At 42.9% G+C, this 22,514-nt stretch overlaps 1 protein-coding gene across 6 annotated transcripts in view; it reads right to left on the bottom strand.

The window, feature by feature from the left end:
• LOC141075867 (cyclic AMP-responsive element-binding protein 3-like protein 3) overlaps window positions 1–22,514 on the bottom strand; it is a 227,420-nt gene that overhangs the window by 55,742 nt on the left and 149,164 nt on the right. For all 6 annotated transcript variants that reach the window (XM_073563031.1, XM_073563030.1, XM_073563029.1 and 3 more), the window contains one exon: window positions 14,982–15,050. In XM_073563031.1, coding sequence (XP_073419132.1) covers window positions 14,982–15,050 — 69 coding nt within the window. The remainder of the gene's footprint in view (window positions 1–14,981; window positions 15,051–22,514) is intronic.

Consider the following 22,514-nt stretch of genomic DNA (forward strand, 5'->3'; position numbering starts at 1 on the left):
AACTCGCTAACAAGCACAACCCCGCTGTTACAACAGGGGGTTACTTCATCTCAGGACTCCATCAGGGCCTGTTGTGCCCCAACTCCTCCTGGGCGCTGGAACGCCCGAAGACTACTCCAAATCTTCAGCAGCTGGGCCCAGCGGCTGCGACGCCAAGGCAGCCTCATCAAAGACGCCACAGCTGCCTCATCAAAGATACCACAGCAGCCTCATCAAAGACACCACAGCAGCCTCCTCACAGGCGCCAAAGCAGCTTCACCAGCAACGCAGCTTCCACAGAGACGCCGAGGGACGTCAGGACGGATATATGACATTATAGAGTATAAGGACCCATAGACGGCCATACCGTGACCCCATAGTAACCGGCCTTGGCCGGGTTAGTCATGTTCTTTTCAAATAGTGTTTGGTTGTACTGAGTCCCTGCGAGGACAACTGTTGTTATCCCTTTTTGGTTGCTTAGTATAGCCCTAGCGGCTTTAAATTATAAAAGTTTGCTTTTCAAAGTTCAACCAGTCTCGTGTCTCGTCACTGCATCCTGCAAACCTGCTGTTACCTACACCACAATGCCTGGAAAAAATATACTGCAGCCTGGAGAAGGCCTGGAGGGTGAGAAGAATGGAGCTGCAGGTATGCTGACAGAAAGCTGTCATGTCTATGTGAGGGGATGCCAGGACACCGTTGCATCGTAGTCCTCAGAAACGACTACGGTCCTGGCCAAACCTTACAAGGACAACCTGCTTCAATATGAATACTTTGAAGATGGCATGGGGATCAACAGAAGACCATAAAAATCACTGTAAAGTTCCCTTCACTAATAAATAAAACCAAGAAAACTATGGATTTCAGGGACCCAGGACTCTTTTATCAAGTTGCACAGGTAAGAAACACAAAGTATTACTTGAGATTATCAATAAAATGAATCTAACAATCATTCTTATGGTCTTTGAGGATCCTTTTGCCAAGTGAACACTTAAACAACACAATGTAACTCCTAGTCTATCACACAACTGTGAAATCAACCTATCCAGTTATGAAGCAAGACTGATTGTAAATCAATTTCTCCTGCTGTTGTGCAAATGGAATAGACAAGTAGGAATGATAGGCAATTAGCAAGACAACCCTATAAAGGAGTGGTTCTGCAGAATTTCTCACGGTGATCAGCTGTGAATACACTGAGCATGAACTGCAGTGACCTCATCACTGGCATTTTCCCACGGTCCTGAGGTCAGAGCAATTCAGTTCGACTGCAAAACAGCTTCAGTGAATAGCGGTGATGTCACTGATGCTGCCTTCCCTCACAGCCTGTCCCGCGATGAAGTCTGGAGCATGGGAAATGAACTGGTATTTTCCCACGCTCCAGAGTTCAGCACGGGTTAGGCTGTGAAGGAGCGCAGACTCAGTGACGTCAGTGCTAGTCACTAAGGCTGAGCTGGCAACATCTCATTCACCAGTGGTTTTTCAGCCGGGACTGTCGCATCTTAACACCGTCCAGGTTGAAAAATGCATATCCCCCAGATATGGATTACGGCGTGGAACACGACAACTGACAGGTATGGTATATTGTTGCTTTTTTATTTTAGATTTATTACAGGAGAACAAGGGCTTCATGCGGATTAGGTGTGTTTGTAAGTATGGTTTATTTAAGAATAATAAAGGAGTCTGTGTCTTTATTTCAAGTAAAGGATTTTTTAATGAGTGTCTGTGTTTTCTTTACAATTTGACTGTGGGGTTAATAATAGGAGTGTCTTATTGACGCCTCTACATTACTAACCTCGGGGCTTGATGGCTGAGAGCTGATGTTTTTAGACGGGGGGCAGGATCCATGACCCCTTTCTAGGCTATTAACATCAGCCATCAGCTGTCTGCATAGCCATTGCTGGCTATTAATTATAGGGGGACCCCACGCCATTTTTTTCTGTAAAATAATCTTTCATTCATTAAATACATGTCCAGAATTTTGCACACACTATAATAATTGCATTTGCCACTGACATGTATATATCCACCTACTCTATATGGATTTACTCTATGTAATCCATCTCTCCTATCATGTCAGTTCCTGCAGTGATTTCACAGATGCTGACAAATGAATTACTGGCTATTCTTCTATCTCTCTCTGCAATATAAATATATATACAGTACAGACCAAAGTTTGGACACACCTTCTCATTCAAAGATTTTTCTTTATTTTCATGACTATGAAAATTGTAGATTCACTCTGAAGGCATCAGAACTATGAATTAATACATGTGGAATTATATAATTAACAAAAAAGTGTGAAACAACTGAAAATATGTCTTATATTCTAGGTTCTTCAAATTAGCCACCTTTTGCTTTGATTACTGCTTTGCACACTCTTGGCATTCTCTTGATGAGTGTCAAGAGGTAGTCACCGGTAATGGTCTACCAACAGTCTTGAAGGAGTTCCCAGAGATGCTTAGCAGTTGTTGGCTCTTTTGCCTTCACTCTGTGGTCCAGCTCACCCCAAGCTCACCTCGCTTGGGCTTCTCGGTCTGGGAGATTAGTACAGGTGACTGTTCTCCATAGCTCCCCCCTCTTCGACAGGAGCACTCTCGTCAAAACTAGAACTGGCTGGATTTAGACCAGGCAAGCCAGAACCTTCATCATCCGTGCCAGGCTCTGCTGGCATCACTTCCCAGGGCTCCTCGGCCACACTCCCTGTCTCACACAGCTGTTCCATCTCGTCTGTCCGGTCAGGATCTTGTGAACTGACAGCCGGCACACACTTCACCTCAGGGGACGACACTAGTGGCTCTTTCTTCTCATTGATGAGAACTGTAGAAGCGTACGTCTCGGAAATTCTTGTCAACTCTTCTCCTTTGCCAGTAGCTTATGGTGGGCCTGATGGTGACTTACTTCGATATGCCACTTGGACAATCGTCCCTTCCTCCTTTTCTGGTCGACCCTCACCGTCGAGACCTCTAGATCCAGGTTGGAGTTCTACTAATCCTGCCTCCACGCGTTGGGACAGTGCTGACATTTGATCGTGGACAGTCGACATCCTCTCTACCTCTTCTCGACGTCCTACACCGTGACACTGTCTTACTCTGATTGGAGCTCTCCTTCCCCCGCTGTACTATTCCATCCAGGGGCGACACTCCCTCCAATTAGCAGGACCCTCAGAGGGGTGAGCGGATCTTTGCCACCACTTTTCTAGGGTAGGGCAATTTCTGGACAGATGTCCCACTCTTCTGCATGCCCAACACTCACGTCTGCGTCTGTCTGGTGGATGCTTTGGTCTGGATCGTCGACCTCGGCGGGAAGCATTTCTCATCTGCGGATGCGATTCACTCCAGGATACGGGGCTACGCTCTGGAGCTGCCACTAAAGTCTTCTTCATGCTCCGCACCTCTCCTCTATCTCCCTCAATCTGCTTCCACACGTTACCTCGGGGTATGCCTCTGGTCCCCAAGACAGCAGTAAGGGCTTCCCCCAGACTCTCAATCTTCTCCCAGATTCTTCTTATCTTCAGCCGGGAATCCCGGATCCATGTTGTTTCTTTTTCATTTGGGCTGGGTACTCCGCAATTGTAGCATGTAGGCGGTCTTCTTCGCCAAGCGGCACTAGTCTCACGTTGGAGGGCGGTCTCTACAGCAGGAGTCCTCTTATATTCAGCCACTTCCTCGCAGATTCGCTTAATCTCCTTCTTCAAGTCTTCTACCAAATGAGGGGCAGCTACCTCCCCGCTTCATACCTTCCCCACCTGCATTATCACTCCCTGCTCCTGCTCAAGCGTGCGCGCCTCACTCCCAACCTGAGAGAAAGTCATGTCTGGCTTTACCCGCATGAGCTCTCGCAAGGCCTGCTTAATCAACACATCTCCCAAGCCCGTCACCAGTTGGTCTCGTAGCACAATGTCAATTGGCCCTATACCTATGCTGTCCTTCCGTACAATGGCAGTATGGAGTTCCTGCAGGGCGTTCATAAACTGCATCACTGTCTCCCCCTCTCTTTGTACCCGGTAAAACAGTCTCATGCGCAGCTCCCCTACGTCAGTGGGGTCCCCATGTGTCCCCAGGTATATCTCGCCTGAGGGTGTCTGAGCATAACAGAGTCCCGTGCGTCCCCCTCTAGGGCCATCACAGCTATTTCCGCCTCCAGGGCTGGCATAATGAGATGCATCCGCATCATCCCTCTGATGCGCTCCATCCAACTCCACAACATAACATTGCTCCCAGAGAATCAACAAAGTATTAAGCTAAAGGGGCCGAATAATATTGCACGCCCCACTTTTCCGTTTTTGTATTTCCACAAAAATTTAAAATAACCAATAAATTTCGTTCAACTTCACAATTGTGTCCCACTTGTTGTTGATTCTTCACCAAAAATTAACATTTGGTGTCTTTATGTTTGAAGCATGATATGTGGGAAAAGGTTGAAAAGTTCCAGGGGGCCGAATACTTTCGCAAGGCACTGTATATACTGTATGTATTCTATGTGTATAAACAGTGCCTTGCGAAAGTATTTGGCCCCCTGCAACGACTGTGAAGTTGAACGAAATTTATTGGTTATTTTAAATTTTTGTGGAAATTCAAAAACTGAAAAGTGGGGCGTGCAATATTATTCGGCCCCTTTAACTTAATACTTTGTTGCGCCACCGATTACAGCTGCAAGTTTATTAGGATATGGCTCTATCAGTTTTGTACATCGAGAGACTGTAATTCTTGCAAATTCTTCCTTGGCAAACAGCTTGAGCTCAGTGAGGTTTGATGGAGATCGTTTGTGAACAGCAGGTTTTAGCTCTTTCCACAGATTCTCAATTGGATTCAGGTCTGGACTTTGAATTGGCCATTCTAACCCCTGGATACGCTTATTTGTGAACCATTCCATTGTAGATTTTGCTTTATGTTTGTGATAATTGTCTTGTTGGAAGACAAAACTCTGTTCCAGTCTCAGGTCTTTTGCAGGCTCCAACAGGTTTTCTTCAAGAATGGTCCTTTATTTGGCTCCATCCATCTTCCCATCAATTTTAACCATCTTCTCTGTCCCTGCTGAAGAAAAGCAGCCCCAAACCATGATGCTGCCACCACCATGTTTGACAGTGGGGATGGTGCGTTCAGGGTGATGAGCTGTCTTTACGTCAAACATATCGTTTGGCATTGTTGCCAAAAAGTTCAATTTTGGTTCCATCTGACCAGAACACCTTCTTCCACATGTTTGGTGTGTCTCCCAGGTGGCTTGTTGCAAACTTTAAACAACACTTTTTATGGATATCTTTGAGAAATGGCTTTCTTCTTGCCACTCTTCCATAAAGGCCAGATTTGTGCAGTGTACGACTGATTGTTGTCCTATGGACAGACTGTCCCACCTTAGCTGTAGATCTCTGCAGTTCATCCAGAGTGATCATGAGCCGCTTGGCTGCATCTCTGATCAGTCTTCTCCTTGTTTGAGATGAAAGTTTAGCGGGATGGTCGGGTCTTGTTAGATTTGCAGTGGTATGATACTCCTTTCCATTTCAATATGATCCATAGAGAAGACCTGTTGAAGCGCAATGTAAGCGCGAAATGATCGTCGTCTGTACTTGCTCCATGGTTTTATCTGCCTGCTGTTGGTAACTTGATGCCACAATAAAGGATTATTTTGCATGGGATGGAATGTGCCTATCCACTTTCTTCTTTATGGATATACAGACTATTTTCCTTGGAAGTTGCACCCTGTTCCCTGATGTGTGTGCAGCTTCATTAACCCGAGGTCATACAGCTGTGCCTTTGTCCTGCTTTTTCTCTTCTATGGTATGTAATTTCAATATGATCACTTGCACAGTGCTCCTTTGGATGTTTAAATTTTTGGAAATCATTTTGTATCCAAATCCGGCTTTAAACTTCTCCAACACAGTATCACGGACCTGCCTGTTGTGTTCCTTGGTCTTCATGATGCTCTCTGTGCATCATACAGAACCCTGAGGCTATCACTGAGCAGGTGCACTTATACGGAGACTTGATTACACACAGGTGGATTATATTTATCATCATTAGTCACTTAGGACAACATTGGATCATTCAGAGATCCACAATGAACTTCTGGAGTGAGTTTGCTGCACTGAAAGTAAAGGGGCCAAATAATATTGCACGCCCCACTTTCCAGTTTTTGAATTTCCACAAAAATTTAAAATAACCAATAAATTTCGTTCAACTTCACAATTGTGTTCCACTTGTTGTTGATTCTTCACCAAAAATCTACATTTGGTATCTTTATGTTTGAAGCATGATATGTGGGAAAAGGTTGAAAAGTTCCAGGGGGCCAAATACTTTCCCAAGGCACTGTATCTATTCTTTTCTAACCTGTCAGTGTGATTTTACTGTATGCAGCACATGAATTGCCAGCTTTTCAAAGGACACCGGTGTGTATTTCTCGCAAGTCACACGGATGGTCTGTGTGGTATGCGATTTTTTCTGGCACCCATAGACTTACATTGGCTAGTCTTGGCCCGATATACGCAGCAAATTTCAGCATGCTGCAATTTCACTCGCACGTACAATACGGTCGAGAAAAAAAAAAGCTGCCCCATAGATTAACAGTGGTCCGAGTGCTATGCGATGTTTTATCACATAGCACTCTTCCGTATTCCTCGCTAGTGTGACTCTGGCCTTTGACAAAAAAGCACAAACAGACTCTGAGGGTATGTGCACACGATCAGTAAACACTGCAGGTTGGACGCTGCGTACTTCTGCAGCATCAAGATGTTACAGAATAGTGGATGGGATTTCAAGAAATCCCATGCCCACTATGCGTGCACAGATGCCCGCGGCTCACCCGCGGAGACGGACATGCGGTGTGTCTTTCCAGACCACGGCATGTCAATTGATCAACTGAACATGATTTGTAACAAGCCTTTTACCTGAATTTTTTTTTTTTTTAAATGTAGAAAATATAACCACTTATGGACCATAAAGATCTATATGACTGGACCAATTGTAGAGCAATGTATTGCAGAGGATGACACGGATGCTGTGTGTACTCCACTCGATTTCTGAATTTTCATCCTAGATCAGTGGTACCATAGTTCAGTGTGTATAAACCTCTGGCCATTTAATACTCCTTTATGAAAATCTTATCTAATGGTTTTACTTCACTGTTTTTTTGTGGAGAAGTGAACATCTGCAGATAAATTTCACCTGTTTAATGCATTGGACGCGGTGATTCCGCACGGTTCAGTGATCACATGCGCGGAATCACCTGTGTTAAATAGATGGCAGCGCTTTGGATGCAGCGAACTTGTGCTGCGTCCAAAGCGCTGCCAATTATTGATTGTGTGCACACGGCCTAAGAAAATAAATCAGTCAGTTTCACAAAAAAAACAGATTCATTTGACCTCCGCTTGTGTCAGTGCCGTCTTTGGCCCCATCGGGATTGATGTGAATCCTATTTTAGGGGGATTCAGGCAGAGCCCCCGGACGCACTGCAGAAGCGCAGTGTGAACAGGGCTTAATATCCTATTGTATGGAATAGTGCAGTTTACTATACTAATCAACGCTGTCCCAGCACAGCAGCCAAACACGGACACTGGCCAGAAGACACTTTTTTTTTTTATAAATCTGTTGCTGTCTTCTTTCTGCAGCGTTTTTTCCCTATTCAAATGAATGGGACACAAAAATGCAAGTGAAAAGGCTGCAAAAAAGCAGAATATTTCCGGCCAACACTGTAGATCAATCCGCAGCAAAAATGGTGCGTGTGAACAGTCACTACAGGGGTTTTCTGAGAATGTAAAAATAATTAGCATGAAATGATAAATCCCCCACGGCTCCAGCACTGATGCTCCGGGGGTCTCCGCCAGTCTCAGCACTGGGCTGCAGTGGTCTTGTGGCTCCGTAACACTGGCCCTTCCCCTGTGTTACGTCCTTCCCAATCTGCTGTCCAGGAAGGAAGGGTTGATGCCTCCTGCCCACAACCTGCAGTTGCATAGATACAACAGTCAGCAACCACGTCCATTTCATTGTCCCAGCTCAGCGTTCAGTTGTCCCTTGTCAGCACATATGTCTCTTCCCAAATTGTAAGTTAGATAGGGCATACATTTTCGTTAGCACTTTACACTGTCCTGTGCTGGACAAAGACCATTGTTGGCTTTTCCAGGCTTCTAAATGAGACTTGTGTCTCTTCATTAAACTGTCGTTTCCCTTAAATTTTCTAAATTTTGGTAAAAAATAAAATTGTGGTGGGGTATTGCCCAATTTCTGTATATTTTAAACACGTCTAAGAGACTGGCTTCATACTCTCCACAGACCTATTCAGGTTGCAGCCTTACACGTATTGGAACATGCCTATGGCCTTTACCTGAGCTCTGTAGCACTGTCTTTCACCTGAGTAATACACACCACAGACCTCGTCACTCTCTGGGACATATCTTGTAATTACTCCATTGTTGCTCAAAACCATGCAAAAGATGCAAAAAATTCTGCCTGGTTGCAGGGCCGGTTTTAGACAAAGTGGGGCCCTAGGCAAAAGTTTAAAGTGGGGCCCCAAATGTTAACATTGTAAAACCACACATTTAGGTTACATTACATGAGCAGGAAGTGGATACAGGTGGCAGAGGGGCCTGGAGCCAGTGCTGGCACTGTGACCCCCATATTCAGGGGCCTTATATCGGTCAATGGGTCTGCCACTATTAGCATTACACAGGAGCGTGGCTAGGATCAGAAAAGATTGGAGGGCCAGGCCCCAAGACAAAAAGTTGTCCCCCAACCCCCTCTTAATTTTTTTTTAACACTGCAGATAACACAGCAGGGCTCCCAACTGTCCTGGATCCAGCGGAACAGTCCTGATTTTGACACTCCCACCCGATATCCAGGCCGGGATTGCAGTTTTCCCGCACTGCGAATCAGCCACCACGCCCACCTGTCATTTCAGAAGGGGCTGTGTACCGATCGCCATACAATTCCCTCTATGCATAGCACACTCCAGAACAGAAGCCCTCCCCGGCTCATGTGACCAGTCACATGACTCTGACCTCATCTTATGTAACACCAGAGATAGCAGTAATAACTCTTGGAGAACAGATAACGTAGTAGATGTCACCTGCAGTCCTATGTAACACCACAGATAGTCTTACTCTGAAACGCTATGGCTATGTTCACATGCATTTTTTTCAGTAGCCAAAACCTGTTCAATTGGCAGTAAAAATGTTGCGTTCAAAACACCTGTTTTTCAGCTTGTTTTCTGGGGTTATTTATACTTTTCTCAGCTTTTTTTAAAGTGAGGATGTTTGCTTTGTCTACAGTATGTTTAAGGCCACGTTCACACGTTGAGTATTCGGTCAGTATTTCACATCAGTATGTGCAAGTCAAAACCAGGAGGGTGAGAAATCCAGAAGTGGTGACGTGTTTCTACTATACTTTTCCTCTCATTGTTCCACTGCTGTTTCTGCATTACAAATCCTGATGTGAAATACTGACCAAATACTGAACGTGTGAATGACACTTAATAGTTTAATTCACCAAAACCATTTCAAAAATTGCAGCAAAAAATACCGATGCAATATCTGCAGCTTTCTTTTTTATTCTTTCATTGCTTTCTAAAGGTGAAAACACACTGAAAGAAGTGACACGTTGTAGATTTAAAAAGTGCTACAGTTCTGAAAAAAATCAAGCGCATGCAGGAGATTTCGGAAATCTCATATGTTTTGCTGGCACTTTAAAAAGCCGCTCTTGGCCACGTTCATATGCAGAATTTCTGCAGCTTTTTCTTCTGCAAATAAGAAGCTTACAGCATTTTACAGCACAAGCAAAGACTGAGATTTTCAGAGATCTCCCGCACACCCTTTTATTTTCTCATGACTGAATTTCACAACTGCAGCGTTCTTTAAATCTGCAGCGTCACTTCTTTCAGCAATTTTTTGCACCCGTAGAAAGCAATGAAAAAGTTTTAGAAAATCTCACCCCTACCATGTACTGGACGCAGTGATTTCGCACGGTTCAGTGACCACATGTGGAATCACCTGCGTTCAAAAGATGGCAGCAGTTTAGACGGAGCACAAGTCCGCTACGTTCAAAGTGCTGCCATTTCCGGATCGTCTGCACATACCCTAAAAAATGGGCATTTTGAAAGCAGTGTTTTTACTGCCAAGAGAGCCAGCTTTAACATAGTAACATAGTTTTGAAGGCTGAAGGAAGACCTTATGTCCATCTAGTTCAGCCTATTTTTAGTGCAGCTGTTCTGCATTGTTGATCCTGGGGAAGGCAAAAAACCCACAGAGTAGAAGCCAATTTTCTCCATAGGGAAAAAAATTCCTTCCCCTAAGCTGCGTCAACCATCTACCTATAATATTCTGTTTTTCGTAACCTTCTATACTGTTACTCACAAGAAAAGCATCCATTCCTTTCTTAAATTCATTCAGTGAGTTGGCCATCACCACTTCCTCAGGAAGAGAATTCCAGAGCCTCACTGCTCTTACCATGAAGAACCCTCTTTTAAGCTGGTTCAGAAATTGTCTTTCCTCCAAATGAAGAGAATGCCCCATTGTTCTTGTCACAGTCCTTGGTACAAACAGTTCATTGGAGAGATCTCTGTATTGCCCTCTGATATACTTGTGCATATATATTAAGTCTCCCCTAAGTCTTCTCTTTTATAGAGTAATTAGACCTAATTTTGATAACCTTTCTGGGTATTGTAGTAAACCAACTCCATTTATCATTTTAGTAGCCCGCCTTTGAACCCTTTCAAGTTCAGTAATGTCTTTCTTGAGCACCGGCGTCCAAAATTGCACACAATACTCCAAGTGTGGTCTGACGAGTGATTTGTACAGAGGGAGAATTATGTTTTCATCTCGTGTCCCCAGGCATCTTCTAATGCATCCCATGACCCTATTTGCTTTGGTGGCAGCTGCCTGACACTGGGCACTCCAATTTAGCTTCTTATTGACTAAGATGCCTAAGTCTTTTTCCATGTCTGATTTCCCCAGCAGTTTCCCATTTAGTAAGTAATTGTAGCATCAGTTTCTCCTTCCCATGTGCATAACCTTACACTTATCTGTGTTAAACCTCATTTGCCATTTTTCAGCCCAATTCTCCAATTTACTCAAATCTGTCTGTAGTTGCAAACTGTCCTCCTTTGTGTTAACTACCTTACATAGTTTTGCATCATCTGCAAATACTGATATTTTACTGTGTAAGCCATCCACTAGATCATTAATAATTTTTTGGCTGCAAAAAAAAAGGCACCAAAAACGCTGATTCCTATGCAAACCTGTACTAGTACTATATATATGTATGGTTTACCCTTGTTATTTCACATCGGAATTCATTTATTTCTATATCATAAATCCCCTGATTCAGCAGACAATATCCTTGTCATGTCATCCAGACAGTAGTGACAGGAGGTCGCCCTGTCACATTACAAGCAGTGATAAGTGACTGTGGTCAGAGCTGATGCTGATCGCTGCTGTATGTGGCTGTGAATCCTGATCCTACAGCAATCAGCACAGAGCTCTGGGACCACAGTGAGTAAATCACTGCACTTTGACCTGATATTGCTGCTCTTACCAGGTTCTGTGGCTTCACTTAGGCATATCCATTCTCAGGTCAGTGCTAGGAGCAGCCATGACACAGGAGGAGACATAGAGCTGCAGTCATCTGCTGTGCTGTAATCGGACCCTCCCCCTCACTCTCAACTTTTAACCTAACTGCAGGGAGAGACAGGGGGGCTCAAGGGGATTTGCGAGAGACACTCCAAGACTTCAGAGCAATGCACAGCATTATTCACTGCTGTACACCCTCTGGGCACTTCATAAATGGACTGCAGATGCAGGGGGCCCCCTTTGTAGGTGGGGGCCCCAGGCATCTGCCTGGTCTGCCTGGTCCAAACGCCGGCCCTGCCTGGTTGGGTAGTTTCCAGAAGAAGTGCGTAGGCTTGTGCAGATTGGTCAATAGCACTCCTGCCTCTTTTCATTGAGGAGGCTGCTTCCAGGTAAAATGAGGCTTGTACATGTTCCTGACATGGGTTTCAGACCTGACAAACTTGCCACAATACAGGCCCTCGCTTGCATACACTGTATTCCAAATTTAATTGTAATGCATTTGGTTTCTGGAAGAATCCAATTTACTGACATTGAGCATACAGCTCCCCCAACTCCTGCATTATATTCACCTTACAGCGGCTCCAACCGCTATGACAGTGGCTTCATTGGGATATGGTGGCCAAAATGAACTGTGGCGCTCACCTGCTAGCCCTCTGAAAATGTCAAGCGAGGGCCGCATAATCACATGGCGGTGGATGTGGTGGTGGTGGTGGTGGAGGGCGCATCCCAAATTTCAAATGGGCATGTTTTAGCTGGCATTGTAAAGTGATGGATAATATATTCCACTATCTAGCTAACAATTTGGAATGAGGGAGGGACCTCACAAATATAAAAGTGAGAGCTTTCCCAAATGTATGATACAGGGCTAACTGAGGGCCCTTCACCAACTCAGGTTTCACGGCACCTGCTGGCACTATGAAAATGTCAAGTGAGGGCTTCATAATCACATGGCGGTGGATATGGAGGTGGTGGCGGGCGAAGCCCAAAATTCAAATGGGCATTTTTGAGCTGGCATTGTAACGTGATGGGGAATATGTATTTCACTATCTAGCTAACAATTTGGAATGAGGGAGGGACCTCCCAAATGTAGGAGTATGAGCCCTCCCAAATGTAAAATGAACATATGCTAAAGGAAGGTTTAATTTTTTTTAATTTTTTTATTTTTATTTTCCACTATACATGTAATTTTGAAGGAAAAAAATGTTTATTAGCATTTTTCCCTTAAAAAAAAATGTACTGTATGTTTGGTTTGGTAGGTCTTCTTAAAAAACCGTTAATGCGGCGCAATAGTATGACAACATTATTCCCAGTTACCATATGTGAGTCAGAAAGGCATGTAGGCATCTTCTCCCATTTAGTTTTAGCACTTTCCCATGCATTTCAGCTTTTTTCTCAGGCCCCAAGACCTGTTTGTTGGGTCCAGCAGAAAAATATTTGTCTTTCCCATTGACTTGCATTGGATTCATTATTCGGTACGAATGCATGGGTATTAGAAATGATTTGTGCCGCTGTTCTTGAATCTGAATATTTTACTATTTGCTCATCACTATTTATTAACTATTTTGTGTGACATATCTCTGTGATTTAAGGGCATGAAAATTCAAAGTTTAAGTTGCAAAATTTTCAACATTGTCACCAAATTTCCATTTTTTTCACAAATAAACGCAAGTCATAACGAAGAAATTTTATCCCTATCATGAAGTATAATATGTCACAAAAAACAATCTCAGAATCAGTGGGATCCGGATGAAGTATTCCAGAGTTATTACCACATAAAGGGACAGTGGTCAGAATTGTAAAAATTGGCCTGGTCATTAACGTGCAACCCACCCTTCGGGGTAAAGGGGTTAAATTTAGTCACAGTTTAAATTGGATTATATCTATGACTAAGGGCGTGCGATACACCGGAAAGACGTCAGAGGTTAAAGTAGAACTGCACATGTGATTTTTTTTTTTTAACTCTATTCTATTATTTCTAAACACTGTTTTTCGGAGATTCCTTTGTATCTCCATTCATACTGCACCCACACACACAAATTATACACCATTTGAAATCCACGATTTGATCACAAAATACAGTTTAAACATTAATTTTCATAAACCTGCAGTAAGAAAAAATGACCTGCAGGTGGCACCACAGTACCCCAAAGTACACTGCCAACACATTTGTATACATGCACTGCTTTTTCGGGGATTACTTTGCTCCATACACACACACATGATACACCATTTGAAAGGTAAACTTGCTCCCATCAGCAAGAAAGCAGCCGAACAAACCACACTTACACGATTTTAGCACTAAATACAGTTTAAACATTTATTTTCATAAACCTGCAGAAAGACACAATGACCTGCAGGAGGCACCTCAACCTGAAAACATTTTTTGGCCTCTACTTATCAAAACAATATATTGTATAACGATCTACATATACCTATCTGTGTTCATCAGCTCATGAAATACATTTACATTTGACCAGCTTGCTTTTTCTGAAATTGCCTGCGCCCCTGACGACCAATGTGCGAAAATTTTGCACAGGCCAAGCTAGTTTATTGAATTTTTAGTTACATTAGTACACATAAACCGTACATTTTAACAAATCATGTGGAATTGACAGTGGCTAAAGCAGATAACTACATGAAATTATAGTTATAGCAGTACATATGAACAGCACTGAGTCATACAGAAATAAGAAATAACTACATGTATCCCCATATACCATTACCCTCCCCATTCCCACCCTACCCTTCATGTGATTTTTTTTAACAAAGATATTAATAAAGAAAATCCTGAATTGTCTTTCATGGGAGTGCAAATTCCTTGTAAACTTGTACTACTCTCACAAAGGTGTAGAAGAGAAAAATATTTGCACAACCCTACATCCGCAGATCCGTCACACGGGATCGGAGTGTGCGGCTGCATGTATTTCTATGCAGATGAACGCTCCGGTCCGAACAGCCTGTGGCAGTGCCGGGCATTCAGGCGAGAGACTCGCGCAAGTTTCTCGTATTGCATTGCGACTTCAAATTTGAAATCTGAAACCGGTGAATCCCCACAGTGCACAGTGCGTGCTGGGGGGGAGTTAATAAGTCACAGAGTGACTGCAGACTTATTGGTTAAGACTGGACAACCCCCTTAAACTGGCTGTTCACTGACTTGGCTACACAGTGAGCTGTCAGTCAAGCTGAGAAAAGTAGGAATAGAGCCAGGGAGGCAGAATTGCTTTGTCATACCCAGAGTACTTTACTATTATTTGCATTTGAATTAAAAAAGTGAGTTTTCAGTCAGGGAGCAACAGAGTGGATAAATAAAGATGAGAATGACATTATGTTCAACACAGCAACATGATCATATAAATAGTTGGGGATGGGTGCATTCTCAAAGACACCTTTTTAATAGTTTCTAGTTCAAATTAAATTTTATAAAGTATTTTGTAAGAGATAAACTACTCACAAGTTGTGTTTCTCCAGAATTAGAACTTTGCGGTGCAGTTCCTGATTCTGAGCTGTACAAGCGGACATCCTAAAAGATGCAGACAGAAAAGATTCTTCAGAGATTTACGTAATATACTGTACCATATTCTACAAGGATTTGGCAAATTATGTTGCACTTCGTATTCATCAAAACAATATTTACCACTTCTTATTATGATTTTCAAGACTTTATTTCAGAAGCATGTTCCAACATTTCAGTAACCAAATGACCGAATGCTTGTGCAGCTGAGTACTATCTCTAACATGAGAGTGGACTAAGCTACAGACAGATAGATTTGACAATATTTTACTCCGTTGTGAACAAAATGATTGATCTTCAGGTCCTACCAAAATTAGTGTGTTTGAGCAACTTTACTCTTTAACCAATTCCCGACATATGATGTACTGTTATGCAATATGTGAAGTCCCTGGTGTTGATGCAGATGATGGCTGTGTTATTCTACAAACAAGCCCTCATTCAGCTTTGTGGATGAAAAAAAATATGGCTCTTGGAAGAAGGAGTGGAAAAAATAAAAAGGCAAAAATGAAAGTCATATAGAAAGCACAAATATGCCTTTTCATCCAAGCAATTAGGCAAGATATCTAGAATAAAATACTTTGAAAAGTTTGCAAAATTTTAATTTTTGGCCAACTCATTCAAAATGGGCAATGCTGGGGTGGGACAGGGTTTGGATATGGCCACTTGTCTAATTCTTGACAAGCTGTGGCTCTGACTGAAGTAAGATTTGTGGAGAGGCACCTCTTAAAGAAGTTGTCCACTACTCTTTTATAAATATAACTTTGAGTTTTGGAGAGGAAATGCAATTACAAATCCTAACAAAAGACACTAATTGTGCCACAAGTAATGAGTCAAACAAAACCGCATGGAAATATCAAAAAAACAGTATCTCCATAACATTTAGAACAAGATAAAAGTTTTGAAAATATTCCAAAGTATAATCGGTGATTGTACATTGGTTCAATTTTTTTTAGAAAATAACAGCATGGTGATGACTCAAACTTATAATTAAATTAAATCATTACATGCCCATGTAAATTAATAAAGATGAATGATAAAGAGAAAAGAAAAAGAAGTAAAAACTCAAAAACACAAAGACAAGGGGAATGAGGGAAGGTGTGTCAAGGTAAGAGGATGAGGGGAGGAGAACGTCAGAGAGGGCCTTGAAGGAAAAACATAAAAGATCAAGGAAATCAGCTAAAGATTTAAATTCCAGCCAGTAAAATATATTTTATAGAATTTATCATGAGAGTTGTTGATCGTGGAGGTGTGCGCCTCCATTTTTGTAATCTCGTTTATTTTGGAAAACCAAAGTGGAATTGTCAGGTTGGTGTCACTTTTCCATAACAAAGGAATACATGCTCTAGGAGACTTAATGAAATACCTCAGAATCTAGTTTTGATATGTTTTTAATGGGATGTCACTGTGATGGAGGAGAACGATAGCCGGGTCATGGTCTGAAATAAGATCTGTGAGTTTATGACTCACTAGTTGTACTTTTTCCCAGAAAGGCGACATGAGTCTGCATGTCCAAAAAATATATAGAAGGTTGCCTTCCTCCTCCCCACATCTCCAACACATAGGACTAGCATCTGAAAATAGAGTGTAGGCGAGTTGGGACCCTTTACCATCAAGAGAGTAGTTTGTAGCCGGTCTCCTTAAATCGCAAGCTAATGGATGATTTGTGTCAAAGTAAAGATACGCCTCCATTGATCCCTTGTTAAGGTGCAGTTCAGATCTCTCTCCCGTTGAGATTGGAATTGTGTTATAGACTGGTCCAGGGGATCTATCAGGAGGGAATATGAAAATGACAAAGTATGTCTTAAAGGGCCATTATTTGAACATTCCATCTCAAAAATTGTTTTATCGTTTTTATAATAGCCTTTAGATGGCAGAGAATGGAAAAAATAAGTAAGTTGCCCAATTCTATAGTGATTTGTCCACTTCTTGGACAACTTCTCCTATCCCTTGCTTGGCCCCCATAAAATCATAAAGCCTATACTCACCTGCTATGTTGGTGCCATTCCAGTGGTCTCAGCACTCGTTCTCCCCGGTGCTCTCGTGCGGTGTTGTGACATGTGACACCAGCATCCCTGTCCCCACTTCCTGTCGGAGTGGGCATAAACAGAAAGTCCGAGATCAGCTGCAGTCCGGACTTTCTCTTCATGTTCGATTGTTTCAAGGTGGAGAAAAAGACACCAGCGCTAAATGGGTGCCCGTGTTACGTATCACAACACCGCATGAGAGCCCCAGGGAGAACGAGTGCCTATATTGTGGGAACAGTGCCGGTATGGGAGGTGAGTATAAGCTGTATTATTTTATGGGGGCCAAACATTTTGATCAAAAAAGGGATTGTCCTAGTAGTGAATCAGGCAAATCTCACTCCAACACGCGCCCTCATGAATTGGGCTTAAGACCTATGTAAACAGGACTGGTGTCACTATCCGATGCACCCGAGCAAGTGCCGGGGACCTGAGAAAATGGGAGCCCACTTGCTAATTGGGCCACTGGCACCAGCATTATATAGGGCCCATTATTTTGAATGGAGCAATATATGGGATCCATTATTCTGTATGGAGCAATATATGGGGTCCAATTTTCTGTATGGAGCATTATATGGGGTCTATTATTCTGTATAGATCAATATATGGAGCACTATATGGGGCTCAATATCTGTATTGAGCAATATATGGGGCCCATTATACTGTATGGAGGACTATGTAGTGCCTATTATACTGAATGGAACAATATAGGGGGTCCTTATACTGCATGGAGGACTATGTGGTGCTCATTAAACTGTATGAAGGACTATGTAACATAGTAACATAGTTATTAAGGTTGGAGGGAGACTTTAAGTCCATTTAGTTCAAACCATATCCTATCCTAACTTGCCCTAACATGTTGATCCAGAGGAAGGCAAAAAAAACCCATGTGGCAAACAGTAAGCTTCACATTGGGGAAAAAAATTCCTTCCCGACTCCACATACGGCAATCAGACAAGCTCCCTGGATCAACGCAATATTACGGAAACTAGTGTATATACCCTGTAATATTATACTTTTCAAGAAAGGCATCCAGTCCCTTCTTAAATTTTAGTAGGGAATCACTCATTACAACATCATATGGCAGAGAGTTCCATAGTCTCACTGCTCTTACAGTAAAGAATCCGCGTCTGTGAGTATGCTTAAACCTTCTTTCCTCCAGACGTAGAGGATGCCCCCTTGTCCCCGTCACAGGTCTAAGAGTAAAAAGATCATTAGAAAGGTCTTGGTATTGTCCCCGCATATATTTATACATTGTAATAAGATCACCCCTAAGCCTTCGATTCTCCAAACTAAATAACCCCAAGTGTAATAACCTGTCTTGGTATTGCAGACCCCCTAGTTCCCTAATAACCTTGGTCGCTCTTCTCTGCACCCACTCCAGTTCAGCTATGTCTTTCTTATACACCAGAGACCAGAACTGTACACAGTATTCTAAGTGTGGTCGCACTAGTGACTTATATAGAGGTAAAATTATGTTCTCCTCATGAGCATCTATGCCTCTTTTAATGCATCCCATTATTTTATTTGCCTTTGCAGCAGCTGCCCGACACTGGCCGCTAAATGTGAGTTTGTCATCCACCCATACACCCAGGTCTTTTTCAGTGACTGTTTTGCCCAGTATTTTACAATTAAGCACATAATTATATATCAGCTGAAGACTTTGCCTCATTTTTCAAGCAGAAAATTGATAACATCAGGGACAGTTTTGGTCAACAACCCCCAGAGCCCTTCCTCCCGACTTCCCAGCCCTCCACCTTCAAAACCAACTTCTCCACCATTACAGAAGATCGACTCTCCACTCTACTCTCAAGATCACATCTCACCACCTGTGCACTCGACCCGATCCCATCCCACTTCATCCCAAACCTCACCACAGTCTTCATCCCAACCCTAACCCATCTCTTCAACCTATCACTAACAACTGGTGTTTTCCCCTCAAGCTTTAAACATGCCTCCATCACACCTATCCTCAAAAAGCCCTCTCTTGACCCATCCTCTGCATCTAGCTATCGCCCTATATCACTTCTCCCATACGCCTCCAAGCTACTGGAACAACACGTCTACCTTGAACTGTCCTCCCATCTCTCTTCTTGCTCCCTCTTCGACCGCTTACAATCTGGCTTCCGGTCACACCACTCCACTGAAACTGCCCTTACTAAGGTCACCAATGACCTCTTAACTGCCAAGAGCAAGCGGCACTACTCTGTCCTCCTCCTCCTGGACCTGTCGGCTGCCTTTGACACAGTGGACCATTCCCTATTATTACAGACCCTCTCATCCCTCGGCATCACAGACTTGGCCCTCTCCTGGATCTCATCATACCTAACAGACCGGACATTCAGCGTCTCCCACTCACACACCACCTCCTCACCTCGCCCCCTATCTGTCGGAGTCCCACAAGGTTCAGTCCTAGGGCCCCTGCTGTTCTCTATTTACACCTTTGGCCTGGGACAGCTCATAGAATCTCATGGCTTTCAGTATCATCTTTATGCTGATGACACACAGATCTACATCTCTGGACCAGATATCACCTCCCTACTAACCAGAATCCCTCAATGTCTGTCCACTATTTCATCCTTCTTCTCCACTAGATATCTGAAACTCAACATGGACAAAACAGAATTCATCATCTTTCCCCCATCTCACGTGACCCCGCCTACGAACCTATCAATTACAGTAAATGACTGCCCACTCTCCCCAGTCCCACAAGCTCGCTGCCTCGGAGTAATCCTTGATGCTGATCTCTCCTTCAAACCACATATCCAAACCCTTTCCACTTTCTGCCGACTTCAACTCAAAAATATTTCACGCATCCGTTCATTCCTCACCCAAGAATCTGCAAAAACCCTAGTCCATGCCCTCATCATCTCTCGCCTTGACTACTGCAACCTCATGCTCTGCGGCCTCCCCTCAAACACTCTCGCACCCCTCCAATCTATTCTAAACTCTGCTGCCCGACTAATCCACCTGTCCCCCCGCTATTCCCCAGCTTCTCCCCTCTGTCAATCCCTTCACTGGCTCCCAATTGCCCAGAGACTCCATTACAAAACCCTAACCATGACATACAAAGCCATCCACAACTTGTCTCCTCCATACATCTGTGACCTCGTCTCCCGGTACTTTCCTGCACGCAACCTCCGATCCTCACAAGATCTCCTTCTCTACTCCCCTCTTATCTCCTCTTCCCACAATCGCATACAAGATTTCTCTCGCGCATCACCCCTACTCTGGAACTCTCTACCACAACATATCAGACTCTCACCTACCATCGAAACCTTCAAAAAGAGCCTGAAGACCCACCTCTTCCGACAAGCCTATAACCTGCAGTAACCACCGATCGACCAAACCGCTGCACGACCAGCTCTACCCTCGCCTACTGTATTATCACCCATCCCTTGAAGATTGTGAGCCCTCGCGGGCAGGGTCCTCTCTCCTCCTGTACCAGTTATGACTTGTATTGTTTAAGATTATTGTACTTGTTTTTATGTATACCCCCCTCACATGTAAAGCGCCATGGAATAAATGGCGCTATAACAATAAATAATAATAATAATAATAATAATAATAATCTTGTTCGTTCTACCCAAGTGCATGACCTTACATTTATCCCCATTAACGCTCATTTGCCATTTATCAGCCCAAGCTTCTAGTTTACATAAATCCTCCTGTAATATAAAATTGTCCTCCTCTGTATTGATTACCCTGCAGAGTTTAGTGTCATCTGCAAATATTGAAATTCTACTCTCTATGCCCCCTACAAGGTCATTAATAAATATGTTAAAAAGAAGCGGGCCCAAAACTGACCCCTGTGGTACCCCACTGCTAACCGTGACCCAGTCCGAGTGTGCTCCATTAATAACCACCCTTTGTTTCCTATCCCTGAGCCAGCTCTTAACCCGCCTACACATATTTTCCCCTATCCCCATTGTTCTCATTTTATGTATCAACCTTTTGTGTGGCACCGTATCAAAAGCTTTTGAAAAGTCCATGTACACCACGTCCACTGCATTCCCTTGGTCCAGTCCGGAACTTAGCTCTTCATAAAAGCTTATCAGATTAGTCTGACAGGAACGGTCCCTTGTAAACCCATGTTGATATTGGGTCATAAGGTTATTCTTCTCCAGATACTCCAGTATAGTATCTCTTAGAAAACCCTCCAGGATTTTACCCACAGTTGAGATTAAACCTACTGGCCTATAATTTCCAAGTTCAGTTTTTGTCCCCTTTTTGAATATTGGCACCACATTTGCTATACGCCAGTCCTGTGGTACAGACCCTGTTATTATGGAATCTTTAAAGATTAAAAATAATGGTCTATCTATGACTGTGCTTAATTCCACAGTCCACATGTGGTGCCCATAATACTGTATGAAGGACTATGGTGCCCATAATACTGTATGGAGGACTATACTGTCCGATCTGAAATGAAAAGTCTGCAGTCACTGTCTGCAGAATTTTGAATCCCCCGCAGGGAATGCACTGTGTGCTGTGAGGATTTGCCAGTTTATGAGCTATTGTAGAATTTACAATAAATATCACTCAAGTAATGGAAGAAGCAAGTGAAATCTTTGGCATTGTACTATACCTATAGTTCTCTACCGTATCTGTGCATCATGAATCGTGGTATGTGTTAAAGGGGCCCCCTGAGACTCTTTCACATTGACTATATGAATGTGTTTAAGTACTATTACTACTCTATTCACTATATATAGGGGAAATATAAGTTTCTTAGGAGAGATTTTGATTATACTATGGAAGGATCGATGACAACAACAATGCGACCTTATCAGATGAAACCTCACATGAAAGGACTTGCCTCTCTTGGCCATATCCTTTCAAAATAAGCCCAAGATTCCAAAATCCAGCAATATTCTGCTCTAACTAAAAGCACTAAAAGCACAATCCATGTACAATTAAAAGAAAGGAAAATATTCTTTGTAGGTGTGAAAAATCTGCTGAAGTTCAGTTAGTGGGCAGACTTCCTAATAAAATTTTCAGATTACACTCAAATATTTAAAAGACCTGCAGTCAGATTGCATCTATGTCTGTGGTGCCAAACCACTTGCAAATTGTGTCTATGTTAAAATTGTGGGGTTGCAACCAATTTAGTTTTTTGCGCCTTAGTTTCTTTTGTCACTGTTCCTGGTGTCATAACTTTTTTCCATTTACATACAGTAGCTGTATAAGGGCATATTTTTTATGGTGCAAATTTGAATGGCACCATTCAAATACTATACAAATGCTATATACAGTGGAGGAAAAAAGTATTTAGTCAGCCACCAATTGAGCAACTTCTCCAACTTAAGAGAGGCCTGTAATTGACATCATGGGTAAACCACAACTATGAGAGTCAAAATGAGAAAATATATCCAGAAAATCACCTTGTTTGATTTGGCTAGATTTAGTTTGCAAATTATGGTGGAAAATAAGCATTTGGTCACCTAAAAAC

The sequence above is a fragment of the Dendrobates tinctorius genome, unplaced genomic scaffold, assembly GCF_039654945.1.
Source record: "Dendrobates tinctorius isolate UK_male_01 unplaced genomic scaffold, ASM3965494v1 ptg000377l, whole genome shotgun sequence".
In the NCBI taxonomy this organism is placed as follows: Eukaryota; Metazoa; Chordata; class Amphibia; order Anura; family Dendrobatidae; genus Dendrobates; species Dendrobates tinctorius.